The sequence below is a fragment of the Lathamus discolor genome, chromosome 3, assembly GCF_037157495.1.
Source record: "Lathamus discolor isolate bLatDis1 chromosome 3, bLatDis1.hap1, whole genome shotgun sequence".
In the NCBI taxonomy this organism is placed as follows: Eukaryota; Metazoa; Chordata; class Aves; order Psittaciformes; family Psittacidae; genus Lathamus; species Lathamus discolor.
Genome location: NC_088886.1, coordinates 61,203,910 through 61,227,885, shown reverse-complemented (window position 1 = coordinate 61,227,885; position 23,976 = coordinate 61,203,910). Strand labels below are relative to the sequence as shown.

General features: G+C 40.2%; 1 protein-coding gene across 1 annotated transcript; it reads right to left on the bottom strand.

Annotated features, from left to right (window-relative positions):
• Positions 1 to 94: 94 nt before the first annotated feature.
• On the bottom strand, positions 95 to 20,576 carry GTF2B (general transcription factor IIB). The gene is made up of 7 exons (XM_065675569.1): positions 20,489 to 20,576; positions 17,989 to 18,095; positions 8,904 to 9,037; positions 3,063 to 3,209; positions 2,797 to 2,926; positions 1,952 to 2,233; positions 95 to 596 (listed from the first exon to the last, which is right to left on the bottom strand). The coding sequence occupies exons 1-7, from the start codon at positions 20,503 to 20,505 to the stop codon at positions 463 to 465; spliced, it is 951 nt and encodes a 316-aa protein (XP_065531641.1). The 5' UTR covers positions 20,506 to 20,576; the 3' UTR covers positions 95 to 462.
• Between the last annotated feature and the right edge of the window lie 3,400 nt (positions 20,577 to 23,976).

Sequence of the window (23,976 nt, the reverse complement as noted above, 5' to 3'; positions counted from 1 at the left end):
AGCTTGCTACCAATACTAAAGCCACACTAGAGAGCCAAGAACACTGAAGCAGCCCCTGACCCCATGTCAAGTTGCAGTCATGTTCACAAAGTGGTGTTTCTGGAAAATGGTTTATTTGGGAATTACATCGTATTTTCAATTTTCCAAAATACATCTTACTAGATGCCTACAAAAGAAATCTAAATCAGTACAACAATAGGAAATTAAGTTTGTTGCGACAATCATTAAATATTTAATTCCACTAATATATACATACAAAATGCCACACAATGAGTTTGTTTACCCTTGGAATGTGTGCTGCATCCCAGCAGTTGTGCTCCATCTCCATATCCTCCAGTTCCACAACATGAAGACTCAATATTAACACTTTGTACATCCTTTATTATAGGCAAAAAAATCAGAAGTTTCTTGGTTTTGGGGGCATAGGGGGGGTTAATAGAAATTGAAAGTAACTCTACAATTTCACAGCTGTGGTAGTTTGTCCACTGGGGTATCAAACTTGAAGTCTGCTGGGAAGAGATCTGGAGCTCGAGGATAGATCAGCCTGTAGGATTGTCTGATTGTAACATCAGCCACACCAGCAATATCACCAATTTCTAAGACAAAAAACAGAGAAGTGATTAGTTTCCACTTCTGCTGTTTGTGTAGAAGAAATCAGCAAGCATGATTTATCAACATGTGCCACACACTTTGCTCAATTCCTGATTCTCGCAGCAGCCCGGTAAAAACAGTTAACCACAGTGACTAATACTTTGTACATTTAACTGTCTTCTCACATGCCACCATCTAACTTATGCTATCAACCTTGAAATAATACTAGTTTCAAATTGGAGGAGGGCCAAGAGAAATGTGTCAGGGGCATACAGCACTGTTTAGCATGCTGAGGAAACACTTGGTTGAGATGCACAGACACAATTTATTCCATATTTAACCAAGTTTGGAATTAAAATCCTGAACTGCACAAAAGCATTGTCTGAGGACACTGAAGGAGTGTGGAGCCATGTCAATCACTCTTAAGGGACAATCCAATAGCTCAATGTGAGCAAGGCTGAAGGCACCATGCTCTTTGAGCTCTAGATCACTCACATGCCCAGGACCTTGTCACCATGACAAAAGCTCCTGGGACAGAATAAGCAGTGATTAATGCAGAACAAGGCACCACAACTTTAGAGAGATTCTCTACCTAAAAGCAAGTCTCCACTAAGAAATTGCTAGATTTTAAGTGTTTCTTCTCTCAATTAGACTAGACACATCAGAGCTCCCCACAGCCAGCTACTAGCACTTGGAATCCTTTGTTACACCAAGTTTAACCACTGCAGCCTTACCTCCTTTCCTTCCCTATGCGCTTCTCCCACGCAGGCCCAATTCTCTTCAGCTCCAGAAGCTGATACACACTGTTCTGGAGCTCAAGAGCAGCCCTGAACTCTTTCCTGGCTTCCTAAGGGCTACCCTACCAGAAGAGAGTAATGCGAGAGGTGATCTATTATCCAAGCCTGCTGTCCCACCACTTCCAATCTTCATCAAGGCTTGTAGGAGTTGATTCCCTGGCTGCTAGACTGATTCAAAACTCTGCAATCTAAAGCCTAACACTGTAACACTACATGTAACTACCCCTTGTTTGCACATGGGGTGTTTTATTGCAGAAGGTACACACACCAATAGCACAGGTAAAGCTAAAATTATGCTAATCTGAATGCACTGGTCCACTGCATTCAAGAATCCAATTCCTAGGGCCAGAAGAAAGTGAACTTGGTTTATACTTAGCATAGCAAATTACACAGTTTTCAATTGGGAAGTGGGAGATCCTGGTTTGGTCCTTGCTGTATGCAATCAGAATAGCAGCTTATCACTCCTTGCACAGACCTCATCCAAATTTTACAGTAACATCCAATTCCCTTTCAAGCAGCAAGACACAGGGAAGGAAGGAAGATAAAAAGGAAGGAGGTTTTACCTTTTTGTGTCCTTTTCTCTGCAGAAGCTTGTGATGCCATGTAAATAGCTGCAGCTGCTACAGAGATAGGGCTTCTCCCAGGAACCAAATCTAATTCCACAGCTTTACGGGCAATATGCGTTGCTGCCATTTGTACTTGCTTGGGAAGACCCAGATTGGAACAGAATCTTGACATGAAGTCTCCAGTTGTAATGAGATCAACACTGGTTTCAAGAGCCTTCAAAATCAGTTTAAAGCACCGGCCTATTTCCTTCTTCGAAATCCTGGACACTGCACAGATTTCTAAATCAAGAGTAAAAATTGAACTTCAGGCTTCTGTTCCCCCAAAACAGTCAGATTTGATTCTCAATATATTAAGACCTCAAAGAAGGCCAATGTCACAAGGACCACCATCATTAAATAAGCTTTGTATATTGTGAAACCTCCCAGTCACTTCAGTCAGTGAATGTTTTTTGTAAGGAGCTAACACAGTTTGCTTGGTTATGGGAATTTGACCCTCAATGTCAGAAGAAGGTGTATCCCTGTCAGGGACCAGTTGCACATATTTACTGCAGAACTGTTGGTTTAAGTTCATGAGTCCCCATCATTCTTTCAAAGCAAAACCTTTTAAGTTTCACCCACATTCAGCATGACTTTCAGCTGCCTATTTTAATACATATGACCCATGCCTGAGAGCCTACTCCACAAGTGTAACACATTTCCCTTCCCTGCCTCCCCTAAAAGTGACCTATAGCTGAGAAAAGCCAATTCAACCAAGTCCAGGAATGAGAAAACCAACCTCCTACAGTGACAGTAACTAGACCTTTACTCATAGCAAAATTCTATCTGTATCACCAAAACCTTACCTTTAAATGTTCTTGGAACACCTTCTTGCCTACAGGCTATGTAGAGACAAGCAGAAGCGATAGCATCGTTACTCCTTCCCTTCAGGCTCTTTTGCTCATACACTTGCTTGAATAAATTATTTGTTCGATCCTTCAATGCAAGAAAACTAAATTTAATTAACTCAAGGCCATTTAATTAGCAGCAGTATCAAAAATTCATGTGCTCATTAGATTATGCTAACTAAGTCAATGCCAGAACAATTTAAGGAAGGGAGACATGAACTTACAACTATATTTCTAGGGAGGTTGATTCTGTCTGCCATGTTGGTGATCTCTTTAAAAGCATTCATCATTGCACGATCAGAGCTGCTCATAGTTCTGCGATTCTGGTACTTTGAATTCCCAAATTCATCAAAACTTGCTGCACCTGTGCCCTGAGAAAAGAACCTTTTACCATCAATAAAAACACAAGCAACTTCCTCCTCATTTCAAGAGCAAACATCTTCCAGCTTTATACATCTTAATTCAAGGCATTCAGTTCCAACAATTGGGCAAATGAACATCACTGAAGTAAATCATACAATTGAGCAGTGTTCCAAACATCAGGTTCTATACTTGGCACAAGTCTCAAATGGTGAATTGGTTTCTGAGGACAATGGAGCACAGAGGGATTTTTCTCTCTTCATGTGACAGTTTGAAGAACAAAATGAATACTCTGTAGCCAGTGTGTGCATCTCAATACTCCTGCCACCAACACTGAGGTCCATGCATCATTTGAGCTGCATCTGCACTGTGGTAGACCAGCAAGTCAAGAAAACTGAATTCTATGGCCAAATGGAAAACAGTTGTTAAAATGACAACTCAATTGTGAAAATGAAGGCATAGGCAAAGAGAACATCCAAACCAATGACCTATTCAAAACCAGTATGATACTGTGACTGCTAGCAGTTGCAAGCCTTAATTGTGGCAAAATGTAAATATCCATATATTCTGCCTTTCCAGGAAAACCTAAAAGAAAAGCTTTAGGTCTTTGGAGACGTAAGAGCCACCAACTCAACTTGGCAACTTCAAAACAAGCTTAAAACATGCATTTTTTTCTTTGTACCTTACAACCAATAGTGAAAACTTCATACTTCTATTAAATACGCAGTTGATTTTGCCCAACTACAGATCTAAAATTTGTCTTCAATAAACCATCAATCTTAAACATGTCTGTAAATACCGCCATGTCTCTGAGCTGCCCAGATGGAATCAGAGCTCATTTCCTCTCTCCTGATCCGTGTTCTTGGGAATTGCCTTTCTATTTTGAAACAGCCTCTAATTCTATAATCTCTGTGGTACACATCTGCATTTAATACATGTTCTTTGGCTGACACTCGCAATGCTCTCTCCTGACCATTCACTTACACTGTTCCACTTCCCCACACGCAAGGACTCCAGTTACACTCCACTTCTGATGAGCTCACTGCAGACCTCTACTGCAAGACCTGTATCTGTGGTGCACACACATCCTGCTGTGGAGACAGGACTCCAGCACAGGACCCTCCCTCCCAAGTTTCTCTATGACAGATGCTGGATTCAAAGATTATTCTTGAGTTTTTCCTATTCCTTCAAACATCCTTTCAGATGAAAAAAACACCCAGAAGTGATCCTGGCAACAACACAGAAAAGAGCTGCTCCAAATGCAATGCCATTTCCTTGACTGGATGAGCACCTCCAACTATCCAAAGGTTCCTAGTAAGGTTTAAAGGTAAACAAAGAGCAAGAATCAAGCACATCTAACTTGAGGCCACAAAGAGCATTAAACATATCTGCAACACTAGGCCTTTCTTTTAGCAGTTATGCCAGAATGACTTCTCTTGGCCCAAATATACACAATTCTCAAATCAAAAGCCTCCTTCCTGGCCACCACTCATAGGCCTGCAACACATTACTGGGGTCATCAAGTATTCCTCTTCACCACCGGGTTTTCCCCTGGTCCACTATACAGCACCTAGAACATTAGCAGTAGTAGTTAATAGTGATAATGGTTCTCCTTTACCTCTCATGTTTGCCTTTCTTGCTTACAGTTACTTTTTCTTCTGAACATTTGTTTATGTATATAGAAGCTACCAATGCAGCTATAGGCAAGTATTCTTACATACCCTGTTGGTATGAGCACTTTCCAAGAGTCATACCCAGCATACAGCTCACAACTATAAAAGGGTTAGAAAATCCTCTTCTATCTCAACCACTTAGGTAAACCACAACTCTCCCTGCATTTACTATTGAAATGCATCATCAACTTTCCTTCTTCACCTTTCAATCGAAGGATAATCCTTTTGGCTTCAGCCCCTGACAATCATGTTAGGAGTCAGTTTCTCTTCATGGAAAAAACAGAAGCCAAACAGTTTTAACTGAAATCAAATTGAGTTTAGGAATTGTGTGTTTTACTGTTGTGGCCTTTATGAGACATCTATTCGTACCTTTCCCATCTCAGCAAAAAAAGGTACCTGTCAAAGTTCTACCTGTTTGGCTTCCAAACAAAGTGGAAACCTCATGGGTACAACCCTGGAAACAGCCTCAAAGACAGGTAAAGTGAGAAAACACAGTCCAGTAAACAGTGGCGATCTCTGAAGGGGCACAGTGGAGGTTGGTTTATGGTGTTGGCAATCAACAGCTTTGTAGGCCTTTAATAGCAGAGACCAGAAGTATCATCCACATCATTGACTTGATGTTATCCACAGCGCCAAGGAATGCCCCCAGATATGGCAGTCTTCTTGCCCAGTATAACCAGCTCACACAGCTTGATGGAGCCTTTCTTCTTTTTCAACCATCAGCCCTTGGTGTCTTGCCACTGCTGCTCAATATAGCACTTTTAGATCCAGGCCACGCAGTCTGACAACAGCCAGCTTTCTTACAGGGGCATCTGATCAAAGGATAGGAATTCTGTACCAACAGATTGCACTAGTTTCTTGTTCGACCAACCTAAATTCTCTTGTAATTGCAGTTACTACAAAAACTAATGGATTAATTACTAAGGGTGACAACAACTTTTTCCACAAGATAGGTGGCAAATCTTAAAGTTTTCTCTTAGAGAGTTCTTCACATCACAGCAGTTCTATAAGCTGCTTGCTCTTTTTGTTGAGGATTTTAGAACTGAAATCTTCAGGCAGTCAAGTCACAACTAATACCAGACTTCACCACACCTCCAATTGATCTGCAATGGCCACCAGATCAAGCACAGTACACAGTACCTTCAGAGATACAGGTCTGCGCCAATATCCTAAAGATCCGTCTGACAAATGCAAACTACTTCTACCAGAGCCAACTATGCTATTCATCCTCTTCTGCAGAGACACATTAATCTTTCTTCCTAAGCAGGCTGTTGCTGCCTCAGACAGATGGGTCCCTTAAGTAGTAAAACCAATTAGTAAGTAATCCCTTTGCATGGGCAAAGCAGCCTCTCTTTTGCTGCTAGTAGATAAAGACCACATACTCCCAGCAGAGAGGAGTCCTGAAGCAGCACAGAGAGTACAAACCATGCTGTGAGGCAGAACCATCCCCTTCCTTGACTATTTCAAGGCAACAGCCAGTCATCAGAACTTGACAGTTGTAACTGGCAAGTGGTTCAGATTACATTTCCACCTACATTCCCAGGAGTTTACAACAGATCTCTGATAATTCTCATTGCACATTGTATTAATGTCCCTCTCTTTTGGATTTTCCACAGCACAGGTTGTGTTTGGGTTTTGAAGTAGGGGCTTTTTGGTGGTGGGAGTGGTTTATTTGATTTAAAGATTCTATCTCTAATTAGCTCTACCTCAAGCAGAAATGAATACCTCTGTTCCCTGTCCCATGCCAGAGGAATCTTTGGCATACAAATCTGGGGTCCATTCCAGGACACTCTAAGAATTGTTGTTAACTGAGAAAATACAATCTTGCCCTGCTTCATTCTCTGGAATTCATGAAGGCTGTTCTGTACTGTGTCAGATACTACTTATCCTCCTACTGACTACACCAATTTCACCTTTATTCAACCACTGTGCATATCTAGGTCAATCCTCATCCCAGCCTACTCCTGGCAGGGACTTCAGACAACTGCTTCAGAAATGTACTATTTCCTTTAGTTTTGCTGCAAATTCATGCTCTTTCTGCACTGACAGGAAACCTCTTCAGCATTTGCTGATATAAGCCATTCTCTGAGGGGGGGGGGGGGGGTGGGGGTGGAAAGCAGCTCCTGATACACAGTCACATCAATGAGCTGATATCCCACAGTCCCAGGTCAGCAGCAAACCAAACACAGGAACTCTTGCACAGAACACATCTTGGTTTGTCAAACAGATTCCCAACTTCCTGTCTCTCTTCTGCAATTCCTCCCTCTGCAAATAAAATACCCAAGTAGGACAGCCAGCCCCCTCTCCAATCTGATCCTGGTTCTTCTAGTACTTGGATGTTTTTATTCACAGTTCTCATAGGTTCATGCCACATGGACATTCCTACGTCCTGTCTTCACTGAATGGCACTCCTTGCTATGGCAAGTTTGGTCATACTTATTTCATATGTTCTGGGTAACAGCAAAATTGTTTAACTACATGAATGTCCATCTCCAATTCTCTCTCTAGGGCTGCTATCCCTCTTACTTTATACAAGGATCTCAGCCTCCAGAGAGAAGAGGGTTAACAGCACAACTAATTGTACACCTGGATACAAATTCTATACCTTTAGCTGAAGTATTTTTGAACACAGGGGTTCTTAAAAGAGCTCAGAAGGTCATCCCACCTACTGAATCAAACTGAACCCCCAATAAACAAACCCTGTATTTATACAGACCCCAAACAAGACAACAGGGTGAACCTGGAGCAAACACTCCATTTCTCCATCTGTCTCTAAAGGTGTATTTCTGATCTTTATCACAGCTGACAAATCAGTAACAGAAATCCAAGCCCCGAGATCTGCAATCTTTCTGGATCTATAGAGGTCACATTAAAACTCCAGTGATTCTACAACACTACTTCACAGAGCTACTTAGCAATGCCAATCTTTTTAATGGAACAGTGCCGAAATTTCTTTGCCTGAATGGATTCTAAAAGCCACCGTAAGGCATCCCAAAATCTGGCGGGCAGCAATGCTTGGAGTTGTCCAAAACATAAGCATCTACTTGGATGATTCTTTGAACAGAAAGTTTCCTTTTCACCAGTGGAGAAAAATCAGCTGTCTGTATCTGTACTCACTAGGTGACTTCATCTCTGTGAAGAACTCTTGGTCAGGAAGTATCCATACACATATCCATACATGTTTAAGTACATCTACGTCTTCATCCTAGCAAGATCACTGGAACAAAAGCTTCTAAGAAACCCTAGTGTGCATGTACCACCACACACAAAGCAGCGATGCATTTTTTAATAGTTATTTATCAGCAGAGAGCTGAGGACCAGCTCTCATGAAACAGGCAAGAAATCCACAAAAATCAATTTGGATCTTTCAGAAAAAAAAAAAAAAAGCAGAACACAAAGGGCAACAATGAAAATTTACCTGAGTCACTACTTCAATCATTGAAGGCAGTGCATTTGTGCAATTATCCTTGCTTGTTTTCTCAGGGGAAACTGCAAGGGAAATGGCTGTACCACTAATTTTCAACTCAAATGTACATTCTATACTTTCTTCTGGAGCACTCACACCATGAAAGAATTCAGCACATCTAGTGCCTGAACATTAACTGGAAGAACATGTACAATGTGCATGCAGATCTCCAGGTCTCTAATATTAACCTGATACAGATTTTCTTATGAAAATATGACAGTTTAAGTTGGGCAGTACCAGCTATTGAGACCTCAAAACTAATTATTCTGTTATTTCAGAATCATCCCTAATACACAGGCTAAGTCAAAGGGTTTCTTTAAAGATTGCAACATCAGCTTTTCTATTCATAGCAGCACACCAATGAGTGGCAAGTAACCACAGAGCACTGCAAAGCTTTCTTCTGCTGAAGAAGTCAGGTCTTTCCTGCTACCTCCAGGAAAGAGCCACAGTTTACAGACAAAATCTCTTCGTAAATACATTCTCTTAATACTTTTCCCTGCAGATATACAAACATACTTGACAAAAAAACACTGAAATTTGGTAAAATCTAATATTTTAAGTGTTACCTTGCCAATCATTGTACTCAAGTCGCCATCACTCAACAAAGGATTCTGGGTATCCCCAACTCGAGATGGATCTTTTGTGGCTTTGTCATTGCTGAAAGTTCTCCACTCCGATCCTACATCTATGACCCGGTCACCTGAGTTCACAGAAAGCAACAGTCTCCATTGAGTGTGAAATATTTTATTAAGTATCATACCTTACATATCCAAGTTCTCCATCAGAAGAGGGCAGCCTGTTGGCATTCCCAAACACAGCGGTAACTTGCAGGACAATGTACCAAAATGTTTGGGATTTACAAGTTAAGCCGAAGGCAATGGGAAAAAAGCAAAATGCAACTAGAGCTGCAGAGAAAACAGAGAAACATCCAGAACTTAGAAAGTTACAGTTATCCTTACATCTGCCAAAAAAAAAAAAAAGATTTGACTGCAAGAAAAATGTTCAGTATGGAAGTCTTAGGATGAAACCACAGAGGCTGATTTGAGCTGGTGAAAATATAAGTTGACAGACTAAAGTGCTCTTCAAACAATGGAAATACAAGATATGAAGCCACAGAAAAAATAGCAGCAATGGACAGTGGTGTAACTGCACAATTACCACAGGGGATTCCTATTCCAAATGAGGAATATTATTCTTACCATAAAAGAATATGCTTGAAATTCAAAGCTGTGAATGAATCATAAGAAATCACCACAACCAAAAAGAACATATTCAGATTAGAGTTAGCCTGGAGGTGTTCTCACCGAGATTTGCCAGACAAGCTACCAGCTATGCTCCACCTTATTTTACTGCTCTAATGAAAACCAATAGAGGGAGAAACATACATAAATAAAAAACTAGAAGGATAAGAATATAGCAGAGTTAAAAATGGCACAGAACTATTCTTTCTACAAGCTTAAAATAGCAGACAGCATGTCCTCTAGCTCCTGGACTTTGTAAATATTTGATTCAGTAATGCTCCTTCTATGGCCTAGCAGTAACTTTACTTTAAGACAACCCCCTAATACTGTTTACAGCATCTAAAAAAAGCAAAATGTACTTAAAATTCTGGCATGGTATAAATAGAACACTGAGTACAGGGCAATGATGTAATATTTTTCCACACAAGTGGGAATGACCTAAATGACTCACTCAGGGATCTGCCTTCTTGTGAGTTGTGAACCATTCCTGCTCTAACAAAAAAGTGTTATATCACTGCCTGATTTGGCAAACATATTACAAACAGAGGACTGAGACTACTAGTTCAGAGTGAGAAAAGGTTAAGTAGATCACTGAATATAAAGCATTTGTGTAATTAAGATGCAGTATGCAAATACTTTTACTTTGCCAAGAAATCTGCTATTGCAGAAAAGAAGTTTTTCCTGTATGTGCTCAGTCTTATTTAAAGCATGCAGAGGTCCTAGGAAGTACATTCCACCTTTCAAAAGGCTTCTCTAAAAGTGACACAAGCTAGAAACATGAACAAAAATGGAACAAATAGGCCAAAAGGTTTCCATAGGTGGAAAACATACTCGATTACAAGCAGCTGATCATCCCATTCAACACACGGACACACAAAAACCTGGTGGCATTATCTTCAAAACATAAGAGCCAGTCTGGAACTGTGATGTTGGTACAGATGAAATCAAATCCCACCCTAAGTGATCAAAACTAAGTCCTGCAATAATAAAGTCAGTCTTACAAAAAGCAGTGTAAGGAACCAGCCTTAAAGACTGGCCCCGAGGTAATATTTCAAGTCCTAAACTGAATTGGCTGGGTCACACACCACTGATAGGCTTTCCTGAAGCACCTGGAAAATGGGCCTGACAGTCAAACATCAGAGTAAAAAATAAGCCTCCAATAAGTACCTTATAAAATCATCTCTGCTTTCTCACTTCATCATTATACTGGTTTTGGTAATGGTAACCAGCTGTGATAAGTATGGGAGTGGCTGCTTATCCCCTTCACTACTTCCTTTTGATGCAGGCAGTCCTTTTGAACAAAAACAAGCTTCACTCCATGTGGTTACGTGAGACACTCCTTTATTTAAGCTTTCATCAAACCAATGAGTTGGTCTCAGCTTCCTCCTCCAAATTACATACAAAAAAAAGCAGTTTACAGGACCAAATCTTTGTGGAACCACCTCCAGACTGATGCCTTGAAGCATCTTTCTGACCATGAGTGTTCCTCCATTGCCCCACTTCATTTTGTCAACTACACTTCCAGTATTCAGTTACTCTTTAAAATACAGTCTAATAGCCTGTCACACAGGCTCTAATGAAAACACACACTGCAACCTTCACTGACTCAGATTACCCACCATATGAAAAGCTCATTTAGTGAAATGCAGAACTGTTATTCAGAACGGAAAACCCCAGACCAAGGTTGCTTTTCTTCACAACTGCCAAACGCAATGAGCATGCGCTACAGAAACACAAGAGGAAACTCAGGTCAGTATCAGAAAGTAAAATATTTCTAACTACTCCTAAAATTTAGCTTAAAATGTCTACACCAATTATATCTGTTTGCTCCCCCTCTTAACAGAGAACGCAATTTCTCAAGGGAACATATTTTCCTTCAATAAGCCCTGAATTTACAATCACATATTTATAGAGAAATAATCCCAGCTATTTTAATGTTGCAGTTACTCATAACACACATATTTTATTCTCTTTTTCCATTTTGTATTATCTGTTATATGAAGACAATACAGCTGCAAATTGAAGATGTTTAAACAAAACAAGAAATAAGATGAAATTCAAGCCTCAAATAATGTTATCTTCCACATCTAGTCTTGAAACAGTTCAGAGAAGGTATGTTCTTAAAGCCTCTTTCAGGGAAGCTTCAGTGTTAGCTATCCATTGACTGTATCAAGCTCCATATATTACAAACTAATATTTTGATCTTAACAAATATGGTATTAAGGTTTCTTTGCATTTTAAATACCTACTGTTGCTAATGTTTCATTCTTACGGTTAGTTAAGGAATCTGCTGCCATCTAGTGAGCACATACATTATACTTTTAATTAAAAGCATTTTACAATGCCAAATTTAAGAGAAATAAGATATAGAATTACAATTCATTTCAGTCAACTCCTTATTAACCAGAGTAATGAGGTGATGAGACAAACTGCAATGAAAATCCTTGGTAGGCTACAAGCTGGGAAGAATTGTGAAGACATGTAACCGCACAGAACCAAGCTGAACTGAGCCTTCTGCTTTCCAGGCCAACAGTCCCAGCTATGGCTCATGCAGAAGATGCTCCAATCCCTAAGTCACTTTTGAAACCTCCTGCCAGACTTGCTCCAGCAAATCTCTACCTTTCTACTACCACGGAGCCCAGAATTAGACACAGCATTCCAGATACCTACTCTTCCATGTTCTTATTTATTAGTTTACACACTGCCCCATGCAGTAGTACTCGACTTTATAGCTTCTAAAACTACAAAGTTATCTTGTTTTCAATAAATCATTAACACCACAAATGCATTATCACCAACAACCTATTCACAAGATTGAAATAAGAAATGGAACCAATACAGGCTTAAACAAATACAGGTTAAACAAAACCAACCAAAAAAAAAAAAACCACCAAAACAAGAAACAAACATACAAAGAAACCAACAGAAAACCTCAACTAGTTTTCAGTCATCAATAGCATCACAGGAACTATAGTACCTATAAGCAATTATGGATTGAAACAAGAGTAGGGCACTGCAGGCAAACAAGTGACAGAAGATTGAGCAGCTCCTGCTTATCAAAATGATGACAAATTTCAAAGGACTTCCAGCTTCCTAAACCATCAACTTGTAATAATTCTGAAGGAAGGAAATGGAGTAAAAATGTTAAACAGTCTGGTGGACAAGTCTGGTCAGTTGAAGTTAAACCCCTCCAGGACTTGTGGCCCTTAAAAGACAAACACCTCTAGTACTTGCAAAGGATGTTCCAAGATGCAGAATCTCAATGAAAAGCTTTGCACCTGATACACACCACATCCCAGAAATAAGAGGCTTTATAGACTCTTCTTCCATCAGAGTTCAAGTCATTTGTAGCCCTGTTTATCTGAAATCACTTTGTCAACCTGATAAGGAAGTAAGTAAAAAACATTCCCTAGATAGGATGATTCCAATTGTTACTGTTACTCCACTAGATAAATCTAGCACTTCAACTAATGGAAACATTCTTCATAGTGGCTCTCAAACACCTTTGGTTCCCAGCCTAGAACCCACTAACTAGAAAGTCTCCTCCACTCTCCAAGAAATTTCATACAAAGAGTGGAGCTTCTCACAAAGCTTGACAAAACATGCCACCTTTTGACATCTAAAGTTTCCACTGTTGCAAACATACTTGCTGAAACAGCCAGAACCATTACCCATCTTTAAAGGTAGAAATGGGCTTGACTTATAACAGACTATTTAAAATGCTGACGGAAAAAAACTAGCAAATTATTTACTTCATATTATGAATCGCCTGCATAAACTAAGCATCCATGAATGCTCACACAAAGTCATACTCAGAATTTAAGTATCAGCATCCTTTCTAATTAGTTTTCCTGTGGATGCAGAGGTTTTTTGGCAAGGACTAACTTCTGTCAGACATTTTTTTTAGTCCTCTGAATACCAAGCACAGAAGCAGTAACCAGATATAAAGGTGCACCTCTAAAGATTTCTGCCTTTTTATTTAAATAATACTTTAAATTGAGACCTCACACTTAAGTCTGAAATGTTGGTAATACAGAAAGAAATAACCATGAACATACACCCAAATATGAAGAGACTTCAACATCAGGAGGTACAAAGATACTAGAATAGGTGTAACTGGCCTCTACTGGACCCAAGGCAGAAATACTTAAGCACCTTCTCCACTTAGAAGATACTGCCAATAACTGATAGAAAAAAAAAACAGGTTTCTTTGGTTTTCAGAAAACAAGCAACGATGTATAGATGTAATCAGTCCTAGCCCTAATGAAAGGCAACCTGAGTAATGGACTGGCCAGAGAAGCAATCACAAAGCCCCTTCCCACTTATTCATTATACTGCAGAGACAAAAAACCAACATCTGCAGCACAGTTAAATCTTGTCTGCTCTTCACAGACCATACCTAAATTTAAGATGCACCATTTAGATCTCAAACTTTTCAGAAGCATCAGCCATACCAAATATTCTGACAGCATTTCCTAACAGCCTTACTGCTGACTACAAGCTATTGAACATTACCCCCCATCCCCCCATTTTCTAACTGAACACTCAGGTATACACAAAATCTGGAATAAACATCTAAATATAGGTCAAAATCTGATTCAAAGCTTTAATAAGTTGCTATGTATCCAAAGCTTCCCATCAGGTGAAAACAGACTTCTGTTTCCAACTGTTTTCTGTTTCCAAATTAACTTCTCCTCCCAAACTCCTCACTGCTTCAACTCCTGCACACTAAGACAACATATAATGAAACTACACAGAAGTTAAGGGATGTCTTAGATCATGAAGGTGTTCCTCCCTAGCCAAGATGCTACACAGCTGTACACGCCCCTAGAATCACTCTTACTCTGCTCTGAAATTCAGCTCATCACTCTGCTATATTGAGAAAATTCAGTTACTTGTATTTCACGATGATACTGCTTTCAGCTCCTTCTGGATTATCAGCTGACTTACTACCTTTTAGGTAGTAAAAAAGGCTGCAAATAAAATATTTACTTGTCAAGAAGGAGATACTAGCCTTGTGTTCTTGAACAACATAATTCTCCCTCCATCAAGTCTGTCTGAAGACTGAGACATGGCCGATGTTTTAAATAAACACAGAACTAACCACTTCTCCAAATCTAAAGAACCCTGCTGGTGAACTCTTAAGTCAGCACAAACACTCACACTACCATAAGTCCTAGAATGATTTCAGAGAACTATGGATAATAAAACAGACTTACAACAGCAGATAAACTTGGACACAGATTTGCAAAATTTCAGATGCATGCCATTCCAGGCTAACTGCCAAAGTCTTCAACAGCTTTTCATGTAAAAGGCAATAAGCAGGAAGAAAAGTTAACAAGCTGGAAACAGTTACTATGAAAAGGTGGAACATAAGTTAACCCAGGAAAGGTAACAATGAAAAGGGATTAGAGTTTTTAGTAGACTGAAACTATATTTAGAAGCAATGATAAACCAGCCCTCAGCTTCAATCATACTGACATGACAAGATCTAATTGTTTCAATACTGGACAGCAAAACAGCAGTTTACTCCAAACAAGTGAAAAACGCAAAGAAAAAAACCAGCATACTGAATTTAAGTTCAAATTTCCATCTTGTTGAGACGCTAAGAACAATACCTGTAAGTAAAAAGCAACTTTGAATAAAGTAATACTTCCAATAAACAGCTCTACGTAAGACATGGAATTCAACTGCTAGAGATAAGCTTCTCCTTTTCCTAGCCTCCTGCTCTCCCAAACTTACCCATTTCTTACCCTCCCAGCTACAGACCTAATACAATCTCAGTCACAATACTAATTCCATCTCATATTCCCAGAAGATTGATTACAATCCTGAAAGTTATCTATGCACCAGCTATATTATCCTTTGACACAGTTGTACATTTAACTCACACTTTGTAGTACTTTGCCATAGCAAGCAAGAAAAACCTCAAGTGGAAAATACACCTAGTCAAAGACTCTTCATCTGATTTCAGCTACACTGTACTAAAAACCAAACAAAAATCAGTGAAGTCACAGTACTAAACATAACAATAAAATAAATGCATGAAGTCAGCCTTTACCATTGAGCCCCACCTATACCAGAGTCTTTTGATCTTTTTTATTTGAGTCTTTTGGATTTTTAACTGATCCCCCTCAGTGACAAAGATCCTACTAACTTTCAGCCCACCTCCAGACATGTTCTCAGGGGTCCCTATTCCCATCAGCTACACAGGACGACCTAGGTAAGCACTGGAACTCAATTTCACAACTTTTCTATGTAAGAACAGGAAATGAAATCACTCCTCTCTTAAGGGGAATTTGTATCAAGAAATGTGAAACAAACACACAGAAGTTATCATTCGGAAACAGAATTTTGCCTTCACTCCTTTGAAACATCCCTATTTCACACCCATCACCCACAAACAGGCATCAAGAACTGGAGCATTTTTTCTCCTTCTCTAAATTTCTTACCAGAACAGAAGAGAAAACACTGAATATAAACACTTCTGTTTGCTCATGCACTTTTCAATTACTTAGCTTCATCTGATTTAATTGGTTTTTTTCCAAACTAGCTGTTAGATACCCTAGGTAATGAATTGAACACATGCAGGTAAACTGTACTGCTGAAGAGAGGCAAGACAGAATGAGAGCAATTAGCATCACAAAAGTAAACGTTAAAACCTTTTAGTGATAAATCTATAGAAAGGCCTACTTAAAATACACAGCATGCTTAAAGAAAAAACACACTACTTTTTTTTACCCTAATGTTAGCTGTAAAGACTAAGACCATTTTAAACACATTTTGAAAATTCAGCTTGACAAAAGTTTGTGTAAAGTTATTAATGATTCTGCTCATCAGAAATGCTGAAGTTCAAGAAGTCTCCAATCCTATTGATTCAGAAGAGAGCAGAGAGTAAAACCGCAGCAAGAACACCTTGTGACTAGGTAACAGAAGGTACATGAACTGAGACTTCCGGGAAGCTCCCAAGTTCCTAACGATGAAATGGATCAAGCAAAACCTCTCCCTCTTCTTCTAAAGCCAGAATTACCTTTAAGTTGCTAACTGATGAAAATGGGCTTTTCTATATTTTAGTTTAACTCCTATGGCAGCCACCCAGAGCACTGAATATGAACTAAACCATTTTTAAGCAGTAACTTAGACACCTATTACCATATTTCAATAGGAAATATTACTATGGCCATTTTAAATTCTAACCAGCAAATTTATTATATTTATCAGAATTTATGCAACTTAAACCAGCCCTTTTTTTAACAAAGCCAGTGACAATCCTCTGCCTTGATTTTAAATGGTTTTGTCATTTTAAAGGAAACTGGTACTCCAGGTTCAATGTTTTAACATTTACTTAAACTATGTGGATGCTTGCTTTTTGCATAAAAAGGAACATATTTTAATTACCTAGCTAAATTAGTACTACTTTTGCCACAACGTATTAAACATTTAACTTTATGATAACACCTGTATGAAGAACTTCAATTCAGTACAAGAGCCAATAAAATCACCACAGTCTAGGACAGAGAGAAATATAAAACCATCTGAAATATTTAGCATCACTGAACAAATCACCTGAATATGCACCCTCAGAGGAGTTTCTTCTGGTCACAGCATGTATAAAAAAAATAATAGAAATAAATGAGGTTTAAAGAATGACCATAACAGGACCATGAAAAATTTCCCATGCAAAAGGAATAAAGACAAGAAGATGCACAGTAAGATGCTCATCCTAGGAAAGATACATGAAAATGAGCATGCAGCATGTTCTATGACAGCACGGTTCTCTCTGCCTCTTATTCAAAAGGACTTTCATTTTATTTATTCCATTATACTTTGAAACACAGTTTAGACTGTGGAAGTTGCTGCCACATGAACTGAATAAGAGAGCTTAGCAGAACTCCAGAGGAAAACCTGGGTATTTACTTTGGATAGTCATGCAAACCTTAGGAGAAGCAATTAACAAGAACAGGTGCTGGCAAGGATATAAAGAGAATTCCTCCAAAGCAGAAGATAACCTCTAACCAAGGGAAAACAGAATATTTTTTTTTTTTTATTTTTTTCCTTAAGCAAGTTATTTGACAAAGAGCTTTTATTACATTTCTTGTACTTTCCTGACTGAAAAAAAACAGTCATTACTAAAGACAGAATACTGGAGTAGACAGCACAATACCCTAATTCAATATTAGAACATATTTTCAAGCTTTAAAAAGAGTTTCATTCTTTTCATAAGGCAAGAAGTTACCAAAAGGCAGACTATTCAAAACAGGAAGCCTTCAGCCAACAGAACATCATAAAACGTTTAGGCATGAAGAAAAAGTCTTTTAATACTCAAAGTACTATATACTAGTTCTGTGGGAAAACAAATCTACACACACAGGTTATATGGTAATTTACAACAGTATGAATGGCTACTTACCTACTACTAGCCCACACTCGGAACAGATCATATCACCTGCTCTGTAATCCTCTACTAAAATGGAATCTGGATGATTTGGGCAAGTCACTCTTGGAAGTACATCCAAGCTAAGAATAAAAAAATTAGAAGCATTTGTTACTTATAATCAAGCAGGCTGCATATCCAAAAGTGTAAGAGTTCCCTGCTGAAAACAACACTTTAGTAATGCAGAATTTACAGTCATTTAAATGATAGAATATTAACCTTAACACCTGAACTTCACCTTTTAAATGCTGTAGCACTATATTTAACAATTAAGACTTCAGGCCATCTTAATCTCCTAATATTTTTGTGATGCATCCTTGTACCAAAACCACTCCAAATTAAAACATCAAAAATCTAATTAACAGACTTGATTAAGTGCAGTCTATCACTACATGAAGCTCCCCAAGAAGCTAGTGGTGACTGCTTCATTGCAAGTGAGTGTTTTCACTCCTAACTAGATCAGTATTACTTACCAGGTCCTTCATTCAGGAAGTAGTGCAAACATAACATACATGCTTAGAAAATACCTGGTTCTATATCTGGTTTAATATTTCCAGTATTTGAAGAAAAAGACCCATTTTAAATTAAACAACTCATTAATTGTTGTATTTTAACAAAAGCAATCAGCTCATGAAGAGGACTATGAGACAACTGCTCTGCTAACAGGGATCTCTAACACTCATGCATCTTTAAGAATTACAGCAGATATACAAAAGACTTTCTATAAAGCATTAGCACTATTTAACACAACAGCTTTTCATTACTCAGTAGGATAATAAGTGTTTTAAAAGTAAATAACCTCATTCAAGCTACCAGTGACTGTTCAGTAATTATGTTAAAATCAGTCATTTCAAAACTGAATATTTACAATTGGTGCCCATATACTCATCAAAACCATTTTGCTCGAGCTAAAAAGCAGAAGGCACAGAAAGTGATCACAAAGAATTTATCATGAGCATTCACCAACCTCAACCTGATTATGCCAAAATATAACTTCTAATCCTTTCAATTGCAGGAAATATCCTATCAAAACTTAAATTTATCTGAGTTCTCCCCTCTCCACTAGTCCATTATTTCAGTCTAATCTACACATTCCATCTAAATTTTTATTCTTTAGGTATTTCTGATGAGTCAAAAGTATAGAACCACCCCATTTTAATCCAGTAACTGTTCAGAAAGACTTGAAAGGAAAACAAAATCAACATCATTATTAATAATAAAGCCTCCAGAAAGAACATGTACATACTAGATCTTCAGATGTAATTTATATCCAAATACTACACAGAAGCTCTTTAAAATACCTTCCTTCTCACTATTGCCAGCCAGTAGTTTTGTGACAAGAAAACAGTTGACAAAGCACGCACCATCATCTGATATCTCGCTTTAATCCAAAGGCTAGTGACACACTAAGCAAAAGAAAACAAATCCAGAGGCCTGGAAAAAACACTACTGGTGTTTGGGTTTAGACATTGCCTTCACAAAGCATTCTGAAAATTAGTCTTCCTATCCCAATTTTGACTCATTTATCTATATATCTACAACCGTACTTCTTATAACATACAGGTTCGAAACACTAAAGGAAAATGAAGGCAATATATTTAAGTATACTACACTCGGTTAAGCATAAAGGAAAATGCATGGCACGTGTGTAAATGTCCGTCTCAGCAAATAGCTCCCGCGTTGTAATAAGACTACCAGGAAGCACTCCCCAGATACCAGGACGGGTTCAGCAGGAGTCGCAGAGGCACTCCACAGTCCCGCTCCATGGACCTCCCTTCATTCCTGACTTGAAAGAAAACCTCGATGCATCTCCAGGGAAAAAGCCCGATACTCAACAGGTCTGGCCACCGCCTAGTACCGGTACGGATTTAGGGTGGGAGCCTAAAAGCTGTTTTCAGGACCCGATAACCTGGAGTCAAACCAGGGAGCACACGCCTGGACTCAAAGGCTGCGCTGAGAGTGAGCGACACCGGCCTGCGCAGAAGGCACTCGATCTCCGGCCTTATGGCATATCTCCAGCCCAGCCGAGCTAGGCGCAACCCGCGCTCCGCTAGGCTCTACAGGATAAAGGGCTGGATCACCAGCGCCGGTAATACCGAGGGACCACCCCCCCCAAACCGCTCACTTCCCTTCAGACCGCTGCCGACTGCTAACGCCACGAAGCAGCAAACCGGCGGGCTCAGCCCCGGCGCTCCCTATCTCCAGCCGCGCTGGGCCCAGCCCACACGGAGCAACCCAGAGAGGCCTAGCCCTCCGCGGCCCTGCAGCCACCCCGGGAGCCGCGCACAGGGCAGCCCGACACACGGGAAACCGGCTGCGCCACGAACCGAGAGCACGGAGCGACAGACACCAGTCCCTCCCCAGGCAGCAGCAGCAGGGACAACGCGGCCATCTCCTCTCCTGTGCCCTAGGCAGGGAGAGATGGCGATGGCGCCCTCCCCCCCCCGCCCCGGGCGGCGGAGCCGGCCTGCCGTACCGGCTTGTGGACGCCATCTTGCCTCCGTCCTGCTACAGAGCCGAACGAAGTCAGACAGCGCCGCAAAGGGCCCACTTATATAAGGACCGCGGAGAGGCGGGGCCTGCCCCGCTCGCTACGGGTGCTGCGAAGGGGCGCTTCCCGACGGCAAAGCATGTGGGGTGGTGGTTGCGGATTAGGGAACGCACTCTGGATCTAATCGGTCAAACGAGGCCGGCTCAGACGCCCATATGCCAGCTCAGAGGCTCCAGTTTACACCGTTACGCCCCAAGGGATTAGCCGTATGCAAAATCAGTCTGTATATCTAGCAATAAGAACAGATTTTCAAGCCCAAACTGTAAAACAGCAGTCAAAAACCTTATCCCTTTGGTATGAGCCCCTCCTCACTGATAGAGGGATGACTAGGCAGGAAATGGAAACTGACGTTACTTCAATGCTTTAAAGTGATCAGTATTGAAGTCTGAACAGTTGTAAACTGGCTATCTATTACACAGATACAAAGGGCTGCTCATGGCACTTAAGACCATGTCTGTAGTATACAAGAAGAGTATTTTTCAATTTGCTAGTTTGAAGAAGGAAATTCAATGGGATTGAAAAGTTCCCTTAATACTTGCTAATACTGAGTTAAATTCATTACCACACGATTTCCAAACACTTTTCCATTGACCGAAATGCTGTGTGCTGGTTTGAAATGAGCTAGTTTGAGCTTGCCAACACAAGCCTTAGATTTAATACATACCTTTTGGAATAAAAGAAAGCTGAACTATTAGAAGATACAGATGCTAACATACAAATTTAAAGCATCTCTTTCTCCATTTGCAATGACCTTTTTTCATACATGCTCAACAAACCCCAAAGAAGAAATAGTAATGAAAGGAGAATCACTGTAGCAGTCAACGTAAATAAGGCACGTGGTATGAAGTGCCTTAAAACTCTGAAAAGTGTATGCAGCTGCATCTGCAGCAGATGTGCCTCGTCAGCATGGCCAGTCCCACCAAGCTTTCCAGGTTTGTCCTGACCCCTCACAGAATCTATTCTATGCAAAAGATCATGTGCCAATGGCTGTCAACAGTGGGTCCCTCCTGACCCTATTCTCATTAACTAGAACTGAGAGTTGAATTTCCACCAGAGCACGACAATCACTTTTGGAAATGTTGCAAGAAATACAACAGATCATATCTCAGCATTTCTTTATTCCCTGTCTGCAGCAATTTTTCAAACCCTTGTCCATCAGCAGCAGGGAAAAAGCAGTTGATGTGGCAGATGGTAATACCACTGTTAACATCTCTGTCAACACTGGATCATTTGAATAATTTACAGAAAGCTCACCCAGCTTTCCCATCACAGTAGTTACAACAGTAGTCCTATTTTGAAACTTAGTTGGTCATTCTGAAGTTTCTTTAACTTGCACACAAAGTATCTCATGCTAGCTATGGTCAGTAATAAAAATGGGGAATTGCAATTCTTACATTACTAATAACACCAGCATAATTTCAATGGAATATTTAGATGCCTTTGCAAACACAATGAACAGTACATTAATGAAAACAAGTCACTGGTTCTTACTTGTATCTCTAAAGGCCCTTTGTTGATTTAGGCAATGGTTATTTTGCTAAAATAGCAGATATCAAATGCTTTGAAGGAGCAAATGAAGGAAACAATAAGCAGCCAGAGCAGCTTAATTATGCTTGGTATGTTAATTCATTCCTGTGCTGCATCTTATGGGTTCAGACATCTGATGAAACAAAAAGATTACTTCATTACAGCACCTGGACAAGATAGGAAGAAAGAAATTTAAACTACTCAAGTCTAATACAATGGGTCCTGTAATGTGAGGGTTGTGGTTTGGCTGAGCACTACACAGCCCCTGGTGGGATGGGAGGAGAATATGAAGAGTGAAAGTGAGAAAAAACTCATGGGTTAAGATAAAAAGTTTATTTATCCAAAATAAATAATACTAAATTTTACAAATTTAAGGAAAAGAGGGAAAAAAAAGTCTTAGGGGAAAATAAACCCCAAGACACAAGTGTTGCAAATGACAGTTGCTCACCACTAATCAATGACGCTCAGCCTGTCCCTGAGCAGTTGGACCCCCTGCCAACCTCCCCCCAGTTTTGTTGCTGAGCATGAAGTCATATGGCATGGAATTATCAGCTATCCCAACTTTTTGTGCACCTCCAACCTACTCACTGCCAGGGCAGTATGAGGGGAGGAAAACACCTGGAGGCTGTGTAAGCACTGCTCAGCAGTAACTAAAATGCAGGTGTTACCAACACTGGTTTTGGCACAAATGCAAACCACAGCCCTGTACTAGCTACTATGAACAAAATTCACTCTATCCTGGTTAAAACCAGCACACACAAATAAGGCTCTGCACCTATACTATCTTTAAACACTGGCCACCTGTGTGTCTCAACACAAATCAGGTGCTTTAGCAGGTAAGTTATTATCATACTAATGAGATACTTGAAACAAACATAAAAATGGAAAAACTACTTTGCCCAATTTCCTCTTCAGCCCTGCATATCCTTTCTTTCATGCATATTATAGACCAGTCCTTCACAGGGTCTCCTATTTGCCAATGAGAGTAATGTAAGTGTGTTACATAATCTTTTTGGAAGCAGTGATGTGCATTTTCTTGCTCTCATGAGATCCCACTGGAGTACTGTGTTTAGCTCTGGGGCTCCCAACCTGAGAAGGACACGGACCCGCTCAAGCGAGTCTAGAGGAAGCCACAAAGATGCTGCAAGGGCCGGAGCACCTCTCTTGTGAAGACAGGCTGACAGAGCTGGGCTTGTTCAGCCTGAAGAGAAAGCTCCAGAGAGACCTTAGAGCAGCTCCCAGTGCCTAAAAGGGGTCTACAAGAAATCTGGAGAGTGACTTCTGACAAGGGCCTGTAGAGATAGGACAAGGAGGAATGGCTTTAACCTGACAGAGGGGAGATTTAGAGAAGACATTAGGCAAAAGTTCTTCCCTGTGAGGGTGCTGAGGCGCTGGCACAGGGTGCCCAGAGAAGCTGTGGCTGCCCCATCCCTGGCAGTGTTCAAGGCCAGGTTGGACACAAGGGCTTGGAGGAACCTGCTCTAGTGGAATGTGTCTCTGCCCGTGGAAAGGGGTTGGAACTGGATGGGCTTTAAGGTCCCTTCCAAGCCAAACCAGTCTGGGATTCTATGATTTATTTCTTTAACAGAGTATGGAAACATTGTAAAGAAAGGTGAATGGAAGAACCCTTAATACCTGACTACTGTTGTGAGGCCAGAGTTATGTATGTGCACACATGCTGACAAGCCAGCTATCTCAGCGACATCTTACACTGCAGGAACAGGGCTTTAAAAATACTTCAGAGATTTGTGCTCCTTAGCTGTCACCTTCAAGAGAAGCATGATGCAATGATCTTTAAAATTTTCTGTATACAACAATGATGAAAATAGCATTACTTGTGTAAGCCTTAATGGCATTGTGAAGTACCTGTTTCAAGGACAAGAAAC

Excerpts from the sequence above, each read along its gene's own strand:
- GTF2B (XM_065675569.1), bottom strand. Across the intron at positions 9,038-17,988 it reads CGAGTGTGGGCTAGTAGTAG|GTGACCGGGTCATAGATGTA; the intron begins GTAAGTAGCCAT and ends CTGTGAACTCAG. Across the intron at positions 3,210-8,903 it reads TGAGTACAATGATTGGCAAG|GGCACAGGTGCAGCAAGTTT; the intron begins GTAACACTTAAA and ends TTCTTTTCTCAG.